Below are 21,495 nucleotides of genomic sequence, written 5' to 3' on the forward strand. Positions count from 1 at the left end.
CATAAATTAGCTTATGCGGAACTGCTGCCTAAAACAATGAATGCTAATTTTGTTTTTTGGCGTACGATACTACAATGTTACTGCTAATGATAAAGTATATTTTTAAATGTTTTGAATATTTTTATTGGGGGGATGGGAGAGGGGATAAATGTTACTTGCAATGTAGATAAATAGTACATGCAGCTTTAACATTATTTACATTGCAAATGCAGTCTATCCGAGATATTGTTAATTCTCATGAAATTGAAGGAGGACATAGCTGAAACTCTGCCACTCTAAAAATCTATCTTAAAATGCACATTGCCAAAAAGGCTTGACTTATTTCATGATTTAGTTTTCCTCCTCATTAAAAAGTTATTTGCTTGCACAATACGCTCTGGCAATTTAATTTAAGAGTGGAATGCTTTACGATTTTATTTATTGAGGAATACCAATTTGAGCACATTAGATAAATTATTTTATTTCTTTTCATCTCATTTCGGTCTCATAGACGTAAAGTAAATAATAATAAATATACTTTCGTTTTAATCATTCAGCAGTGTCCGTCAATAAGCCAAGCGTGTGAGAGCAGCAGCACTTGCATTCTATGTACTACTGGTAATGACACAGCACATGCGTTTAACTATGACTCCCTAGAAGCAATCCAGTGAATGTGTAACATATTTGATGTCTCCTCATAGCTGTAAAATGGTCCTCAAAGGAGTAGTTTAACCTTTTTTTCTTGGTTATTAGGTTTTTGTTCTCTTTAATTAGTTCAGGGCTTTTATCAATGTCTCAGTTCCATACAATTTTTTTTTCAAATGATGGAAAATACTTCTTATGAAAATGTCTCTTCACTTTAGTATATTCAAGCGTGGTAAAACATTTCACTTATGTCAGTGGACTAATGCAGACCCAAATAGCTTTCTAAAGATTAAGCCAATGTTAAATTAAGTCCTATGAAAAATACTAATATTGCAGCTCTGTGTATTTGTCTGACAATTAATTCCACACTATATTAACATAAAAATGTATTTTGCCGATTCGTAGAACAATTACGGGCATGCCATGATGAGAGATCTACAAATCTCCCCCACCGTTACTTAGCAGTGCTGATATAATCAGATGCTTAAAAAACACAACATCAAATCATGTTCTGTTTAATAATCTAATATAAAACGTTATTGCATAGGTTTCTCACAGTTGTGCTGCATAACTGCCCTATGTGAAACTGAAGCGTCCAGCACGCGGACAGAAATATCGGGCATCATCCTGAACAATCCGGGATACAAACCGAACACCCATCAGACAGAAATCATTTCAAAATCTTGTCTCCCCCCCCCTCCTCTCCACTATGCCACCACTTTTTTCCCATTTTTGGTTGTGTTGCAATGACAAGCCATCTACGAGTCATCGTGCGAGGCCTACAAGCACCTGGGTCGAACATCAGGCCGTTACTGGGTTGACCCTGACGGGAGTGGCCCTCTGAGGGCCATGCATGTCTACTGCAATATGACAGGTGGGTGCTGGCAACAGCTTATACTTATTCACGTGGAACTGGGGAAGGAGGATGTGAACCTGCAACATGCCCCCAGGCCCCTGTGCTACATGTCCTGACTGAATGAATGCTGCCCTGTTTCTTAGTAATGAAGCTACAGACACACAGAGAGAGAGAGAGAGAACGGAAGAGAGAGAGTGCAGGTTAAAGGCAACACCGTTATGCGAGTTTTTTTGTTACATTCCAATGCATTTATGAGGCTTTTCAAGTTCTTTATGGTGAGCGAGTAAAATGCGGCTTCTTGTAATAGGTGTGTTTTCTCTGCTGGTCATTCACATGACGAGGTTAGTGTTTGCGGACGTCGAGGGAAGAAGTGTGCTGGGTGCAATTGTAATTCTCTCCAGAGGGTGAATCATCATCATCAGCAGCCATGTTCTATACACTACTGGATTAAGAGCTCTCCAAGCCGTCGCTACCCCTCACTATCCTTCAGTGTAACAATTTATATAGCACTTGCACATGAGCTGATTTGTGTGGTCTTCTTCCTCTTGAATGTGTTTTGTCCTTCAGCTGTCACTCTATTGTTAGTCTCAACCACTAAGAGTCATTAGGCTCGTGTAAATTCCCAATTAATGCTGCGTACATGTGCTCCCTAAATAGAAATGTTGCTGTTGAATTGATCAGCCAAGTGAAACCAATTGCTGACTGCACCAATTGTCAGAGGGGCATTTCCCTCAGATGCCCTTTCCCCTACGTTTTCAATACCTACAGCCTAAGACCATTAACTTCATCACTGACCCTTGTCACTTACGGAAATATTTATTTCACAGCCATCTGCCATCAGCAATATAAATGATAGCTTTCACACGCAGAAAAATGACTGACTGAGAACCAATAGTGGGCTTGATGAGCCTCTTCAGTCTTCATGGCTTGCCGCCATCTCACACATTTTTTTAAATTTCCCACCACCATGATAGAGAGCTGTTGTGATTTTATCAAAGTGTTGGCCCTGTACATCAAACCCGCACATAGGTCATGCGATATCGCAATAGTGGTGACCTCTGAAAGAGCACAATTGCTCTACAGTAATTGGGGTATACTTTTTACAGACCGGCTTCACATCAGGGAAACCTTGCACATGATCCCTTGCATCATACTGGGCTTTGGCAGCACTATAAAGCAACAGCCAAGGGTATGGTGGCATCCATTATTTCCTCCAGAAAATTAGCGATTGAACACACATACATTTAGGAGGTAGATTTAACTAGTTGTAATATTCACCTGAGAAGGTACGTGTAAAAATACTGCAGCATGACTGCAATGTAGTTTTCAGCATCATCATCAATTGTGGTAAATTCACCACAAGATAAAGCCCTCTCCAATATACCACCATCTCTCACGATCATGCCATATAATATAATCAACCTAGCGTCTGAACATGCGCTGATTTCATCGCTCCATATCTGCAGTGGATGTCGTCTTAAATGTGTTCGTTCCATTTTATATACCGTTAATTTGAACGAAATATTTACACAATGTTGCAATTTCCAATGCCATTCAACAGCATATGAGAAATAATGCTGATTCTGGGCTCAGCTCAGGTCACACAGTAGTTGTTCACAAAGTCTTGAAAGGTGGGATATGTTTGACTCGAGTCGACGGATTGTCTTGACATTGTAAAATCGCAAACAGAGCCCTGCAAAATGCATTACAGGGCAACCAATTAGTGCACAATCCCCCCCCTCCCCTAACGGTAAAGAGGGCTTCTAGATTTGAAGCTTTCGTGACTGCAAGGATTCATACTCTTAGGTATTTTCAGTAAAGTCACGTAGGTAAAAAATAAAATTAAAAGTTAATAAAAGTAATAATGTAAATAAAATAAAATAACAAATCACGACGTTTCGGAGGCAACACAAGTCTCCGTCATCAGGTGGGACCGTCACAGCTAAAATTGGTAAAGAGGGCTGCTTGGTCAGTTTTGGGGAACCACTGGGTTTCCTCATCTTGCATCTTCAATGTGGCATGTAGCCGTACCCGCGCTGTCAATCAGCGACGTGGACATAACTTATTACTTGCAGAGCTGCCATGTCAGAGGTGAAATGTTGACACATGAATTGTATCTACTTTACATGTTCTTGATACGCAAATGATGAATTGTATTCAAATTTTGCACGCTGATAATTATCATCAAGCAAATGTAAAGTAGATGTAATTAATTAGTTGCGTTTGCATATGTGCATGGATTCTACAATGCTTTCTAACGTACGTTTATCGCTTTAAGTATTTAATTGCCAATGATAACATAATGTTTCAAGCCAAAACAATGGCACGCTTTCGGCCGGCACGTGACTTGCGACGTTGCGAGATGACGACACACATAACGTCATTGGGGCTCGGTGGCGCAGTGGTTAGCACACTGCATTCTGAATTTGATTGAATTGATCTGTGGGCCTTTCCCCCTTCAGCAACCCGAACTGACCAGTCAGGTGAAGTGTGGTCAAACAACCGCGGTAACCGACAAGGCATTGTGAGGCGTTCATCCAGCATTGGATTGAAAAAAGCGATTAATTTGTCGAAAAAGTACAGTACTTCTGCTTTTTTTGAATTTCAAACTGCTTCCAAATTTTCCACGCCGTGTTTTATGCAATGTAAGGTGACTCATTTGTACTGTCCTGTATGTCACGAAGCAGTTTAACAGAAATTTGTCTCATGAGCTGTTTTTTGACCGAACGGAGACTTTGCAGTCACGCGCTGTAAAAGGCAACTTCAGTGCCATGCGGTTTATCTGCTCCATGCAGACCCCCACTGCTTTATTACACTTCCAAAGTGACAGGCGCCATGAAAAAGCACTGCATTGCCCTAGGGGTGGCAGTTAACTCCCCAAAAGTAATGTGTTGATGGCGCTGTGATATTTTTGCCTGTTGTTCGATAGCAACTTGGAATAACAATTTCTTTTGAACAGACAATAACAATGTGAAATATATTTAATGATAGATTTGATTGGCCTGTACATAGATTTGTCATTTTAACTTGTACCAAGGTGAGTTCATTATTATATTTGGATGTAACAAATGTGAATTAGATTTTTTTTTGTAAGTACCCAAGATGTATAATAAGAATATTGTTGCAGCCTTGCTGTTTAGACCAACACAAACACAACGTTATTTTGCATAGGTACCCTGATTGAGTGCATTGGGTTCATTAGCCTTTATAATAATTGTATTTTACCATCAATGAACACGTTCTTAACAGATACACACCAAAATATCCTGAAACATTGTATCACTTTACAAAATCTAATCATGACACCACATCCATGAATAACTTGACAGTGTTTCAAATTAATTTATATTACGAAGAAGACTGAGCCTGCAGACACGGGGTACGCTGCACATTTCATGGCCACCTGACGAAGCTGCATGCTTTTAAAGTGCACTAAGACTGTAGAGAAACATCATTCCCAAGTGGAAGCCACGATTACTTTTATCGGCATAAAATCTGCGTGTAATGACTGCAAGTAAAAGCGACTCGCTGGATCTTGCTTCTATTGTTTGCTGTTGTAACTTGCTGACCCACCCATAGTGGACATCTGTGAAAAAAGACCTTCATAGCCCATTGGATTCCTCCAGTCTCAATAAAGATTCATATTCTCATCGAACCAGACAGGTGTCTCAACGGTAGAGCTCGCAGCTCGCAATCGGAATGTTTCCAGTTCAATTCCCGGATTAGGGTTGACTCAATGCATCAATTCTCCAGGGTTGATAAAAAATTAGGAACCACTTTGTGGGAAGTCAACAGTGGTTGTCCTATGCAAGCTTCGAGTCCCACTCATCATAGGAATGCGAAACTTCAACTACTGGCTCAGGGCTGTCAATGGGAGATGATCACTGAATCAATGCTCATCTTGAGCAGAAAATCACTTTGACTACCAGCCATCAGCCCTTGTAGCGACGATGACCCACCCAAGTCCACTTTAACTTTTCTTAACAGTCAATACAATGTCTGTCACTTGTGCATGCTGGTCCGTTGGTGTGGCTGTTTGACATTTAAGCCAGCCTGCATATTTGCGTACTGAGCTCAATCGCGTTGTTTTATTGGTCTCTCTTTTGTCTACGACTGACAACAGTTGACGTTTACGTGAACACTGGCATATTTGACAAAGGGTGTGCGATCTTTCAATGAAATGTAATTTTAATCACGATATAATCTTGATAGAAACTGAAATACATGAACAAATGCAACAATGAATTCATCACAATTTTTTTTTATTTCCCCAACGGTACGCTTCATAACTCATTAGATAAACTGGAGAGTTTCGTGGATGCAGGCAATGGGATCATTGAAAATAAAAGTTAGATGTGTTTTGAAGAAAGGAAGCTTTAAAGGACTTTGAGCAGGAATTTCAAGGTCAGGTAAACAGGAAGTGGATCTCTCCGTCATCTTTATAAGCAGGATTGCCTATATAAGCCGAATGTAAATCTACCAGGTCTGATTATAGTAACCTTAACTATTAATAGTAAAAACTAATTATTATCAACACTGTAGACACGAACGATCCTACATTATTGATTGTTATGATTGCCATTTGCTTTATGCAGTGTTCAAAACGATTGGAGTGAATTTCAACTGCAGCGCAGGTTTTTGAATTCGACGTTACCACGACAACATTCCCATTAGCTTGTGTTGCCTCCGAAACGTCGTGATTTTTATTTTATTTTTTATTTTACTTGTATTAATTTTAATTTTTTACCTACGTGACTTCACCGAAAAAAACCTAAGAATATGAATCCTTGCAATCACGAAAGCTTCAAATCTAGAATTCCCATTAGCTGTCACTGTTTTTTGTTTCCATTCTTTGACTCTGATGAGGAAACAGGGCTCTGTGAATGAACGTGGATTCTGACATTGCCAGGGTCCACTCGCTTGTAATGGAGATGCATACCTCAAATTTAATTATCGTCTTTCCGCCGCGATGCCTCTTCCTCCTCCGCCCGTTCGTGCCGCTCCAATGAGGTTCAAACTCCGCATACGCTGGGAAAACCACGTGCACCATGCGAGTATTCCGAGAACCAAACGGGCGTCACCGTAGCTCGCACAGACCACGCGCGTTTTCCCATTCGTGCCATGCCGCGGTGTTTCCGAGCGTGCAGAGGACAAGGTGTGGACGACGGTGGTTCATAACAACACGGAGCAGACGTGGGTGAGCGGCTCCAGTCCGGAGCGGCCCTTCGTGGCGGCGTTCGCGTACAGCGCGTCGGCGGAGCAGCTCACTGCGCTCATCAGCTCCGCTGAGCACTGCCAGCAGGAGGTCGCCTACTACTGCAAGCGCTCACGTCTGCTCAATGCACCAGGTGGGACAGAGCCACAACACATCCAGACCCGAGCCACGGGCAGGGTTGCCATCTCTGGGATACAAAGGAAACTGGGAACATATTGTGAGGAGAAGAATAATGTTTCGCAATACTGGAAGAGGGGGTGAACTGCATGGAAATGCATGGTCTGGAGTGGTGTATTATTAAGAAACTGACAAAAAAATCTGGACTTTTGAATGTCCCGGGAACACTTACAGATTCCTCAAGACAGCGGGCAATGCAGCAAACATTTGAATATTTGTCCAAGTGTGTTTTTCAGGGTTGCCACCTGTCAGGTACAAAAACCTGGGACACATCATGGGAACAATATCCCACGATACCAGAAGAGGGGAGAACTGCATGTGCATGCATTGTTTTGAGTGGTGTGTTGAATATAGGCAATGGAAAAAATCCACCTCAAAAATAGAACGATCCTGGGGAAACCAGGACATATGGTGACCTTAGTCGTGAACAACACGTGCGTCTATCGACCATCTTCTCCATTTATAGGTGCTTTTTTCAAAATGTATTGCTGTGTTTTTCACACCTGATGATGATTGTGTTGCAGTCGAAACGTCGTGAGAATTTTATTGTTTTAGATTTTTATTATTTTATTGTTTCCCTTCTACGTGACTTTACCGAAAGAACCAAGAATAGAAGAACATAGTTCAGTCCTTATTCAGTGTCTACTCGGCACATCTTGGCTTGTCTCTTGTATTCATTAAATGGAGCATCTCTTGTCACTGTTCAGCAATAGTCTGCAAGCATTGATGGGCTCCATTTGCCCTGATAGCGTTTCTCCATTGTTGCAATGGCCTGGTGAAATCGCTCACCATGCTCGTCGCTCACTGCTCCGCAGTTTTGTGGGAAAAAATATAGATGAGAGTGCAAAAAACTTTCTTTAGTGACATGTTGTGTGCCTTGAGGAGGTTTTCAACCAACTCCCTGTAGTTGTCTGCCTTGTTGTTTCTGAGAAAAATAGTTGCCACTAACTGAAAGGCTTCCCATGCTGTCATCTTTTCCTTGCCACGCAGTGCACTGTCAAATGTATCATCTTGCAGAAGTTCACGAATCTGAGGACCAAAAAAGACACCTTCCTTTATCTTAGCTTCACTTAACCTTGGAAATTTTCCACGGAGGTACTTGAAAGCTGCTTGTGTTTTGTCCATGGCTTTGACAAAGTTCTTCATCAGACCCAGCTTGATGTATAAGGGTGGTAACAACAAGTGGTGGATACTGAACACTTTTCCTCCCAGGCTCCAATGACTGTCAGAGTGGCCAATCTATCTTGATGTAGTGGGAATCTCTCGCACGACTATCCCATTCGCAGAGAAATAGCAGCAGTACTTTGTTGTATCCAGTCTGCAGACCAAGCAAGAGAGCAACAACCTTGAAATCACCACAAAGCTGTTGGTCATAGTTTATGCACCTCAAAAGTTGGTTCATGTTGTCATAGGTTTCCTTATAAGGGCTGCATGACCAACTAGAATTCATGGCAAAATGCACAAGTGTTGCAGCATATGTGTGGGGCCCACATCTTGTCCTGATCTCCAATTTAGCAGCCAAATGAAAGGTGATATGCTTTCTTAACCATAGTGGTTATACTGCGCTTTTGTGATGCAAACGTCACTTCACCACAAACATAGCAGACGTTATCTGCTTTGTTCACACAAGTTCGAGGCATCTGTGTTGACTTTGGCTTAACAGAAATGTGTCCCTTTGCAAAATCAAACACTGACAAATAAAAGAGCACGACACTATGATTTATAGAGCTGATATAGGGCAATTTGTTCAGCCTAGTTATGATTGCATCATCCATGACTTCTAGGAATAACATGATGCAATTCATATCATGTATGACACAATACCAGGTTCAGATTGCATCATTCATTGTTTTGCTCAAAAAGCAAGTACTGTCTAAACTCAGTCACAGATTTATTCATAGATCCAGTCAACGATGTATTTTCGTCATTTCTGGTTTCAATTAAGATCCCTTCTCTTTAAAACTCACTTATCCTCCGCCAATCAACAATTTTAAGCATCATTTTCATTCTCAGTGACCCAGAATGAGTAAAGTTGGACTACATTTATTTCGGAAGCATTTTGGCTGTAGACCAATGAATCAGTGCAACTATCTGTAAAATTACTTGTTTCAATATACACATGTTCTTGCTGTGGAATTCACACCTGATGATGATTGCTTGTATTGCAGTCAAAACGTCGTGATAATTTTAATTGTTTGACATGTTTATTATTTTATTATTTCCCTTCTACGTGACTTTACCGAAAGAACCAAGAATATGTTATGCACGGTTAAAAACCAGTTGTGCTATACCGTATAGCAACATCATCATCAGCCATAGTCAATATACTGTGGATGAAGGTCTTCTCAAGCCATCACCATATCGTATGGTCATGCAATGCAATAATGCATATAGATCCTGCGCACAAGATTATCTAATTGTTCCATCTCCATAGTAGACATATACCTGGGACATGTTCCCTACACGCTGTCATTAGTTTTGATCGCCGGTCATCGTCCCTTCTCGCAATGTGTTCTGTCTAAGCCCACTTTGTGTACATTCTCTAATCCATGTGTTCCTCATTAAATGTTTCTCAATGTAACTCGAATCACGCATCTCTCCATGTTTCTCTGCACATTTTTAGCTCTCGTTCCATTTTCCTCGTCAGTGTCCATGTTTCTGATCCCTTGATCGAAACAGGTATTATCCACTGAATAGTCACTACACATTGTATATAATGTGAAAAACGTCATGCTATGTTTTACAGGAATCTACTTGTAAATTTGTTTTTTCTTCTGCAGTGCTGGGAAACAGCGATGCATATTAGACAAAGCACTTAGGTGCTTTTAAACATCCCCAAAGGCATTTTGCTGTTGCCCAACGTCCCTGCGGTTTGAGGCCCACTGTTTTGCCTTGTATCCTGCCGACGCAAGCGAGTTTCTAAATGAACTGTTTCATTCCCTACAATAGCAACGTCTCGGGTCAGAGGGTGTTAGCCAGTGTTCAAATCCTGTTCTGAGAACAAAAATGTTAAATTGGTGCGACACTGCATCATAGGGCCACGTTTTGCGCTGACAAAATAGAAATGCTTTGAAATTTCTGCGCTTGATTCTGTGACCGCCAATTGACAATGACAACTCAGTCCGCTTGCCGGTGGGCGAGCGAGCCTTGCGCTGCGAGCTGGACACAATGACAGGTAATTTTCTAAGGCCAATGCGCAGAGAGGAGTCAACAGCCCCTGGCTCGTGCGAGTTGTCCCCCCCTCCTCCTCCTCCTCTTCACCCGTGATACGTTTCACTTTTGAGTTGCGTTATCGTCAAACCGAGCGATGATGAGAAACCTCGACTTGATGCAGGCGTCACGACGGGAATAGTCACAACAACGAAGACTGGAGTCAAAACACTCGTTATTGATTGGGGGGCCCATCCGGTGGGGGGGGGGGGGGGAGCTCGCTTGGCCACAAGAGGCGTCTGCGGATGGGGAAGGGATACGAGATTGGAAAAATGAGCACTCATCACGAACCCGGGCAACACCGGCTGTGAAAAATCGTCGCGTTTATAGCTCTTTGGCGCATTCACACTCAGAGAATTGATTGCAGCACACCTCCACATCCGCGGGTTTGCGAAATAACGCCGTGTAAATACAACACTTAACGTCGGAGCAAGAATGCATGGTTAAAAATAAAAATGTTGAACAGGAGACAAGTTTAGCACAAAACAAGTGCCTCGTGATGCACACAGTAAACTGTTCAATGATCCGTGGATAATCCTTCACTGTTGCGATAAAAAAAAATCCTCATCCATGCCAGCCTTTTCATTAGCGCAAGCTGCAAACCAATCAATACACTTATATATTTATTTACCATCTCTAGAGAACTTTCAGCTAAACCGTTTTCTGTTTACGATCCTCAGTAGTATGCAAACTAAATCGTGCATTTTGCCAATTGTGGTCTGAGCCAAATTGCATGTTTTTAAGCTCTACACTTTACCCCATTGAACCTTTGCTATGCCAGCATATTTGCCGCTACCTTGGGGGTGGAAGTGCTGGCTTAGAGGCAGCCATTCCCTGGCTAGTTTTAATGTTTATGAAATTGCAACTCAGTCTTTGCTGATAAATGCAACATCAAACCAGTCACAATGGACAGGTGGCTCAGTACCTGGGTTTGATATCGATTATAAAATATCCCATGATTAATAGATTTGAGTACAACTTTTTTTAAAATTGTTATGCAACAAATGCCTCTTGAGCAGGACATACGAGAAGGTGTATTACCGAGCATGGATGAGGCACAAGAGGCCCTCAGAAGTAGTTCTGTGTTGTAATTTTCCAGATGCGATTCTCTAATGTGTGACAGTTCGCTGCTTCCTGCGAGACTTTTAGAATGGAAATCTATTCTTCTTGTGGCATGACAAAAAAAGCACAACTCAAAGATAATTGGGGAAACAGAAAAAAAAATGGTCATACTTCTCCTTGAGAACGTTAAACATTCCGCAGAAATGTTGCTGCATGTCTCTAGAGGAGCAGGATGTTTTCAAACCACAGCTTTTTGTTGCTGAATTGAGTTGCCCTGTAGGAAGATATTCAATACTGTGAATCAATAATACATAAATAGCACTGAACTGCGAGCTGTGTGGTGGTTTTCTAGGGGTCCGATCGGTGAAATAAAGATGGAGCGTTTCTCGTGTTGACCTTCCATTCTTTTATTTGCTCAAATTGGTATTTTCAGAGAGGAAAGGACATGAAGTATTGATGCATAAAATTGATGTTTCAAGGGTCGTCACTTTTGGTGACGTTAACAGGCGACGGGAAGTGATTGGGAGGAGTAAAAAGGGAAGATGAGCCACACGACAAGACAATATTTATCTTGGGTCTGAAATGTAAATTATCCTGGCATCCATTACTACTCACAACAATTAAGAGTAAACGTTGTATTCTTACTGGGTGCATCTACCCTTAAAATAGACGTGCCTAATGCATATTACAGTACCTATTTTCCACATCTGCAGAGGGAGTTTTCAAGTGAACCGTCTGGTCTTGAGTATACATTTAAAATAAATTTAAGCGAGAGAGATGTGAAAATCTGCACTGTTATGACGTTATGTGGGGGTCCGCAAATTTAAAAGCCTTTGGTACAACATTTTTTTTATAACACTTTGCCAGTTTGAAGCTGCCACTGCTGCCACACAGATAATATGTTGGCAATGTATCAAAATCGCCTGCGAGCTGCTCACAAGTGGACATTAAAAGGAGGCCATGATATCCTGTGCAAGATAAGACCAATGTACGCCAGTGCCCTGACCAAATTAACTACCTGCAATAAATAGGCAATATCCTTTGCAACAAAACATGGCCTCCTTTCAAACGAGCCACATTCAGCTTAATGGAGCTACCCTCTATAAAGATTTTCAAATAAATCTTTGGCCTTAAGAGTGCTGTTCATTTTACAAGGTCCCTGACATACGCCTCTTAAAAATTATCGGGCCCCATTACCATTTGGCCGCTTTATTTATGTATTCATTTTATTATTCATTCCTAGCTCCTTTTTATTTCTTCTGTTGCATTTATCTCAAATAATATGCTTGAAATCCCGTAGAAAATGTATGGGTTAAGGTCTGAACTGCGATAACTAATTCAAGGTGACCCACGGGGAGGAGTGCAGTCTGGAGTCCACGCTCGGGCTGCTGATGGCTTCTCATATTACAGGAGGGCGCTGAATGCCTCTGCTTATAATCACCAGATAAATTAATGAGGGTTTTTAAATTTAATGGAAAAATCCTTTGAAAACTGAAACACTTGTAAATCTAATGGGCCAATGTTTTATCTCCGCCGAAGATTATGCATTAGCGGCCGCCGCAGCAAGAGTGCTTCACACATTGTGTTGATCTCATATTTCACGTAATTATGGCGGTGCTATTGGTAATTAATTACACCATGTGTCATTGGGAAGAATTAACTTGACAGCAGCTCGTATTTTTAATCGTATGCATTTGCAGTTTTACAATCAATCTGCGCGTGAGCCGAAAATGTGTTGTTTTACAAACATTTAATAATCAAGGTCTTGCATTACAATAATAAAATTGATTATTAAAAAAACGTATAATAGTTATGATGGTAATTATAGCAGCAATAATATAAATGTGATCATTGTGCTGATTGACAATCACCAGCCATGTTCCGTCCACGTCGACATCTGTCACGTTCTTGCAATGCTACAATCCATCCCACTTCTGCCTATCAGCTGGTCTCATCATCATTCCATCTCTTGGGTGGTTGTCATCTCGGGCACGTTCCCTCTATTGGCTATCATTTCCCACACCTGATTAGCACGGTTGGCTATGCACTGTGCGAAAAAAGTTCAACATACATAGATACCATTGCATCAACTAGTCTCATCTATCTGCTATCATCCCTCCCCGTGATTAATTCTGCCCAAGCTCACTTTATCTTCTTAACAGTCAGTATATCTTGAATTTGTGTTTCTTCGCCAGCTGCTTACCCTGCATACTTTTCAGATTTTGTTCAATGTTCATTGTTCGAGCCCACATCATGGCAGGGAGTACTCGGTGTTCTTCCTGAGACACATTGGTGTGTTGATTTTCATAATCACATTATTTTATTAAAGCACTCCATCCTATTCACACCGACTTGTCCAATTTATTATTTTGATCCCAGTCCACTTTCAATTGAACGCTTTGGAATTTTCCAGTTGTGTTTCTCCAACGGTTATTTGTTTTGTTCAGTGTACTTGTAGGCCATGAGTGTTTATTCGCTCGTATTTAACTTTTATTCCACTTTTTAGTCTGCTTTGTAAAGTTTCTAAATTTTGATTTAAAGCTTTCGTGACTGCAGGGATTCATCTTCTTGGTTCTTTCGGTAAAGTCACGTAGAAGGGAAATAATAAAATAATAAAAATAAAACATAATAATATAATTCTCACGAAGTTTCGGCCACAACGCAAGCAGCCGTCCTCAGGTGAAGAACAGGGCTGTCGGGAAAGACAGCGTCTGAATGAACACCACCAAGCTTGGCAGCGTATATTTAAGCTGGGTTACTGCTAATCCTACATAATACACGAGCATAATATGACTTTGAGACCCCCCCCCATCACCTACACATTCTACAAGTAGTGACTAATCCCATATCTGCATTTTCCATAAATATGCTAAATTCCTGTTGATATGCAAATTCATTTGTCAAGGCTCCCTCCTCTTCTAACCCAGCTTAAATATACGCTGCCAAGATTGTTGGTGTTCATTCAGACGCTGTCTTTCCGACAGACCTGCTCTTCACCTGAGGACGGCTGCTTGCGTTGTGGCCGAAACGTCGTGAGAATTGTATTTTATTGTTTTATTTTTATTATTTTATTATTTCCCTTCTACGTGACTTTACCGAAAGAACCAAGAAGAAGTTTCAAAATATTTTCCTGTCCTTTATTTTCATTGTTGTTATCATGACTATTTTGTCAGTGAATCTGAGATGATTAATCCTGTATGTCTTCATCAAATCCAGTTATCAGAAAATATATTCAAGTGTTGCTGTGAATAGCCTTAGTGAGAATGCATTTACTGACTTGACTCCTGTTCAGGTTTGTAATTGTTTTATGCAATCTCAGTGTAATTGTTCCATCTTTAATAAACTTTAATAAACGGCTTTGATCATTTCAATGTAGATTATGAGGGCCTTGGTATATGAGTGCTTGGATGACCGCATATTTTTTCATTATTCATTTTATTTTGTAGACAGTCTTTTGTAGACTTAAAGACTATGAACATGCTTTACAGAAGTGGTTTTTAGTTGAGATGTCAAATGCTGACTAATTCAAGTATATTTGTGTACACACATATGTCTCCATGCTCCTTTAAGCAATTTATGGTATTCATTTCTATGGGGCCAATGATGAAAATGCGAATTTTCCTTTATCATGGACCATTGTCTATGTGGGATAACCATGATCATTTTCCCACACATTTGGAAAAACATTTGAGGCCTAGCTGCAATCAACATTGGAGGGATTTTTGACGTGTGGAAAATCGAGATTTATGATGACCATCTCATGGCAGTGAGGGTCCTCTAATTATGATCATGCTCTGCTGCTGTCAGATGGAGAGCCATACACCTGGTGGGTCGGAAGGACCAATGAGAAGCAGCGATACTGGGGAGGATCAATCCCTGGGGTACAGAAGTGTGCCTGCGGAATCACAGAGAACTGCTCAGACCCCAAGTTCCACTGCAACTGCGACACGGACATGGAGCACTGGTGAGTGGTCTCTGAGTTGCATGAGTACAGTACAACATCGCATATCCGACTCTCGGGCGACTGTGGTATAGGCGCATATGTGAAAAGGACAGATGTGTCAACACCGGCAGAAAATGACAGTTACACTGTGGAAAAAATACCGTACCTGGTGTGGGCAGTTAATCGGCCAGTATGGATACATGATGGCCAGCTAGTGCGACATTGTACTGCACAATATCCCACAATAATATCCCACAATAATATCCCAGATTTATTTAGCAACGTTGTTGGGAATGGCACAACTGCAGCCTTTGAAAGCCAAATGTTTACTATGAGTAGCCAATTGTTGTTATGACATAGCATCCTGAATGTTATTTTGGCTTGTTGCATTGTTTTTTAAGGTATTGCTTTTAAAACATTGGTCTTCTACATATTTCTCTTGCTTTCCACTTACCGAAAGAGCATGTCGATAATGATTTTGCATTCCTTGGTGTAAAACAGAATGCTTTATTACCTTTGTGTATCTGCACACCTTCAAATTCATTTGGGTAATGAATGCATTGACTCCAAAAGGTTACAACATATCTATAACAAGGCTCAATGGAATAATGCAATGAGGACTAATGCTCCACAGCTTATTTCACAACAATAATAATGACCCAAGAAAGTGAAACTCATGAAAATACGATGTAGAAAATTGAAGATGAATACCCTTCCTCCCTCTTGATGGAACCAGTCACTGTTGATGGTATATCTTGCATATAAATAAAATGTATTAATTCAACAAAGCAAGCATGCTCCATCTCCATGTTGAGTCAAACATGGTTAACAATAACGTGAAGAAGGAAACTTTAGACCAGATATTTCGTTAGTGTGCTTGGTGTTGTTAAAGACCCCTCGATAATAATTTCAAATAGTGGGTGATCTCACAATGTAGTGTTTGTGAAGCGAACCAGGACACAATTCACAACATTTGAACAAAGCTGAACGAGACTCATATTGAAAATGTCCAAATAAACATAACATTAAAATGTAAACTAGCATCACGCACATCCTTTGAACAACACCCTCCACCCGTCCCTCCCTCCAGCCAGCAAAACTTTTTGTAACATAATATAGTATGATAAAAATCCAACAATCGTGACATTATTTTTCTCATGTATTATTTCAGTCAACCTTTTCTCTAATTATGATAGTAGTTTCCACTTGTAACACGCACAGTATTCTCCAACTCTCGTAGAGAGAGAGAACAACTCAAAGGCACACGCAACCACAGACAAGTAGGAAGGCAGCCATGCAAGGAGCCGGTGACAATAATTGCCCAATGTCTGCGGTCTTCTATTTGTTCAGGTTTTATAAAAAAAAAAGTGTTTACTCTTGTTAATTAAAAGCATTGTAAATGGAAGGTTTAGAGAAGAAAAAATCTAACAAAAAATAAGTAGTAACTAAATTATAACTATATTTCCCCAAAAAGTGTTTCGTTCCTTGTATGCCACGATACGTACACTTTTCCATGCGCTCCTGAAAATTGAGCTCGCTTACGCCGGCATCGTGTCATAATTAAATTTCATCCCAGTTTTCGGTGAACTGCAGGTGAATAGGTTAAGGTGTAGCATTGATGTGCTTTGCCCAGGGGATTATCATCATTAACCTTCTGCATAAAGATCTCCCTTAGCAGCCTGCAAACTAAGGTCATGGAAGTGAAATCTGAATTATAATTACTCCTGGTATCGGTACACTGCTTGTTTGGAGGTAATGTATATGACAACCTGCATATAATTTTTCGAATGCACCGAATCTAAGCAAGTATTAAAAATAGCACGAACATTTGTTTGGTGATTTAATAAGTGATGAATAATTATAATCTGTTGTGCCTATTGTGTGCAATTAAAAAAAAAGATTTTTCGTGCAATGTTCAGACATTGTGTCCGCAAGTCTTTGTAAAAATAGCAGAATGTATTTTTATTTCTGCATTATTCTTTAATCGGTATATTATACATAGCATATTAATGGTAATTTTAGCAGACGGTGTTTGTGTCAGTGTTCGAAGTCATTCAGTGTTTAGATAATCATACCTTTCAAATGAAAGTACAGGATTTGCACTTTTTGTTCCAGCTGCTGAAACATATTTAGTCTGTGGGAAATGGATTATGGATTATTTTCTTGGTTTATTTAATGCGTTTGAATAGTATATATTTTTTATAACATTCTAAAGGGCACCTTGAGTTTGTGATATGCATTCTATATATATAACGTTATCTGAGAGTTGTATGATAGACACATATATATACTGCCTCGTACCCATAATTTTTCAGACACAAGACTTGTGGTTGAATATATTTTTGCTAATTTTTTTTACGTGTTTTTCTTTTGATATTTTAATTGAGTATTTCTGGATATTTTCTGCAACGGTTTAATTAAAAGTGTCTACATAAATGTGGGAGCCATGCCTTGTGCTGTCAGGTTAAAGACATTATTAATGGAAGCGTGCTAGTGACAGTAAATCAACTGAAGTGGTCGCTCCGTTGCGAACGCAAAATTAATAAGCCTTCGTCTGACCTTCGGTTCATGAGTCTGACCCTCATTTGATGCAACTAACCTTCCGACCTGCGAATAATAGGTGAATAAGAAATACTCATGTGAAATTCAATTATTTTTCTTTTGTTAATGTAAAAAGAGAAAGCGATTGGGAGCACAATGCGCATGCTCATTCAGCCCACACGAGTAATACAACCATCGTCTATCTACACTGACCTGTCCTACATGCCAGGAACAAAGAGTTGGCATCCATCCAATTACGCAGGAGTCAGAGCTGTAAATTGTATTATTTTGGCGCAAAACCACTGCGCAGATCTTAAACTAATGAAACGTGCATTGCTGCAGTCAGATGGCAATTACTTGATAAGCATGAGACTGTTTCACTTTATATGGAGTAGAAGCCACTTATCTGTGCCTGTTACAAAGTTATTGTCTACTAAAACCATACACGAATGCTCTATATCTGAATATGGGTTGCAAGTGATACTCAAAAGCATATATTTACCAGGGTGACATTTTACTATACCTTACCTGTGAAAAACAATGCCGCATCATAATGTACATTTTTTTTTGCTGAACAATTGGATGATTACCACAAAGCAACGCTGACTTGTTCTTAAAGAGTGCAGGTGTAATGTAGCTCTCAGAAACAGTCTTGTTCAGTTACATGTATATTTATGATTAATAAAGTCCGCCGACTCACTGATAACTTAACGAGTAACCGCGATAGACTATATATACTTGGGTAACTTAGGTAGCTCTATTTTGAGACAACATAACTCTAGCCTTCCAAAACTACAAGGTGCCCACTCCAAGATGATGAAGACGACCCGCTCCAAGGTGGCGACGGCAGTTCCCCCACAACAGCAGCCCAGAGCCCCGGTTCACGCCAACTTTTATCCCCCTCGCGACCTGGCCACGCCCCTATTCTCGAACCCTCTCTCACCGCACCTGGCCCTGTCCGTCTCTGCCTTTATTGCAATTCACGACCGTTAGGCCCCTCACGCGACCCTGTCAAATCTTGTCGCATTAATCACTATTAGCGACCACTTAGGTCCCACCGTACCCTAACGTGACCCCTGTCTGTTCCCGTTACGTTAACTAGTAACCATGGCCGTGGGGAACCGTCCTGTCCCTACATCACCCCCGTACTGTCCTTACACAGGGAGAGCTCAGCTCGAAAACAACAGCCAGCAACCTTCGGTGGAGATCAATGTGTGCAGTCCTACATAATTGAAAGGGTACTTTACTAAAGACTTTGATGGAAGTCTTTTGCCAGCTGGAAAGTAAATTTAAGAGTCCAAAATATTTGTTATTGTGATGTCCGTACCACTCGTATGTCTATCCGTGCACTCGTATCTGTTTGAACATCGGTGCAAATTGAATGTTATATTATAGATGGAGGAACATGACTTGTGGCCTCCTGCTGCTATTTTAAAGTAGGGGCATTGGTTAGCAGCTCTGGTGTATGCACGTGAGTGTTTGATGTAGCCGCCTCTGCGATGGGTCAACACTGCGCCATGTAAAATACGTGCTGCCCCCGCCGAGTTAATGACTTCGATCAGAGACTCCCCTGTCAAGAGTGTCGTGTTAAGCGGGGGAGAGATCGTGTTGCTTCTTTGTCAGGATGGGAAAAAAAGGCTTAATTCTCTCCAGACCGGCAAGGAAGAAATAACGTTGCTGCAACATCTTAGCCCACAACTGTTGTTACAGCAGGGACTGACTGCAAGGCAATGCTAAGTCGCACGTGCGTGCGTTTGCGGGTGCGTGCACGTGTACGTCATTTTGTATGGTGGATGTGCACCGCATTCGCGATCAGCATTTGTTTAACAATTTAGCTTCATAGACAACTTGTTAAATTAATTCATAATCAACGTTTTTGGGTTTAGATCGCGTTATTTCTAAATGTGTCGACACATTTATAAATAACGCGATCTAAACCCAAAAACGTTGATTATGAATAATATTGGTCGCGAAAGCCTACGTGTTAAACTTGTTAAATGAACACTGAAGAATGAGAATTCGTATAGTTTATACGTTTCTTATAAATGCGGTGTTTTTAATTTACAACGATTTATGTATGTTGAACTTCTTTCGCACTGTACATAGCCAACCGTGCTAATTGGCGGTGCGGGGAAAGAACAACAAACTAAATACAAAAAGCAGTTTTAAATAAATTAGTTTTCAATCTTGATTTAAATATATCGGAAGGAAGAGCATGCAAACGGCCGCAGAAGTGCATCCGAAAGCACGCGATGCAGTGGCCGTCTTTGTTCGATGGCTAGCCAAAAGCCGCTGCGGTGATGACCGAAGGTTTTATATATATGTACTAGCTGTACTACCCGGCTTCGCCCGGGACTTGTATCTACCACGGCCGGCCGCCTTTGTCTCCCCAGTGGCGATGTTAATACGCTACAGTAGTTAAGTTACTCGTTTGAGGCAGAGTCGACCTAGGGGAGGTTCAAATAATCTTCACCGGTGGTGGCCGTGAGCGGGAATCGAACTGGGTTTGCCGGGTTGGTAGCGCAGCGTAGCGTTAAGCACTACACCCACCGCTCCTCACACACCACACACGCACAGACACACACACAGACACACACACAGACACACGCAGACACACACAGACACACACACAGACACACACACACACACACAGACAGCACGCTAACCACTACACTACCGCTCCCCACACACCACACACGCACACACACAGACACACACAGACACACACACAGACACACACACACAGACACAGGCAGCACGCTAAGCACTACACTACCGTTCCCCCTACACAATACACGCGCGCGCGTCCATAGGTACACATACACGCGCTTGCTGCAGACACACACGACTTTCAGGGTGCATACGGCAGTAAACGACTGAAATAATAAAGCGGCAATGCTGTGTAAGGAACGCCTTAGACCCGCATTATACATTTGTGTAATGCGAGCGTAAACACACAAACACACACAAACACATACACAATACACACACACATACATGCAGACACACAGACAGACACATAACACACATACATACACACACATACAAACACAGAAACACATACACACACATACATAGACACACACATACATACACACAAACACATCCACAGACGTACATACACACATACATACAGGCACGCAGACATACACATAAACACATACAAAAAAACCCACATACATACACACACACATACATACACACAAACACATGCACACACATACATACACACATGCATACAGACACACAGACATACACATAAACACATACACACATACACATGACCCGGCTTCGCCCGGGACTTGGATCCACCACGGCGGCAAAACCGACATACATACACACACAGACATACACACAAACACATACACACACATACATACACACATGCATACAGACACACAGACATACACATAAACACATACACATGACCCGGCTTCGCCCGGGACTTGGATCCACCACGGCGGCAAAACCGACATACATACACACACAGACATACACACAAACACATACACACACATACATACACACATGCATACAGACACACAGACATACACATAAACACATACACATGACCCGGCTTCGCCCGGGACTTGGATCTACCACGCCCAGCCGCCTTTGTCTCCCAAGTGCCGATGTTAATACGCCACACCAGTTACTCGTTTGAGGCTGAGTGGACCTAGGGGAGGTTCAAATAATCGTCACCGGTGGTGGCCGTGAGCGGGTATGGAACTGGGTTCGCCGGGTTGGTAGCGCAGCGTAGCGTTAAGCACTACACCCACCGCTCCTCACACACCACACACGCACAGACACAGACACACGCAGACACACACAGACAGACACAGACAGACACACACACACACAGACAGC

The 21,495-nt window shown here is 41.4% G+C and overlaps 1 protein-coding gene across 2 annotated transcripts in view; it reads left to right on the plus strand.

Annotated features, from left to right (window-relative positions):
* Positions 1-21,495, plus strand: part of LOC133344798 (contactin-associated protein-like 2) — a 152,416-nt gene that overhangs the window by 105,601 nt on the left and 25,320 nt on the right. For both annotated transcript variants that reach the window (XM_061554988.1, XM_061554990.1), the window contains 3 exons: positions 1,379-1,498; positions 6,628-6,828; positions 14,952-15,108. In XM_061554988.1, coding sequence (XP_061410972.1) covers positions 1,379-1,498; positions 6,628-6,828; positions 14,952-15,108 — 478 coding nt within the window. The remainder of the gene's footprint in view (positions 1-1,378; positions 1,499-6,627; positions 6,829-14,951; positions 15,109-21,495) is intronic.

Source organism: Lethenteron reissneri, chromosome 20, assembly GCF_015708825.2.
Source record: "Lethenteron reissneri isolate LAM-NWPU_2019-01 chromosome 20, ASM1570882v1, whole genome shotgun sequence".
NCBI classification, from domain to species: Eukaryota; Metazoa; Chordata; class Hyperoartia; order Petromyzontiformes; family Petromyzontidae; genus Lethenteron; species Lethenteron reissneri.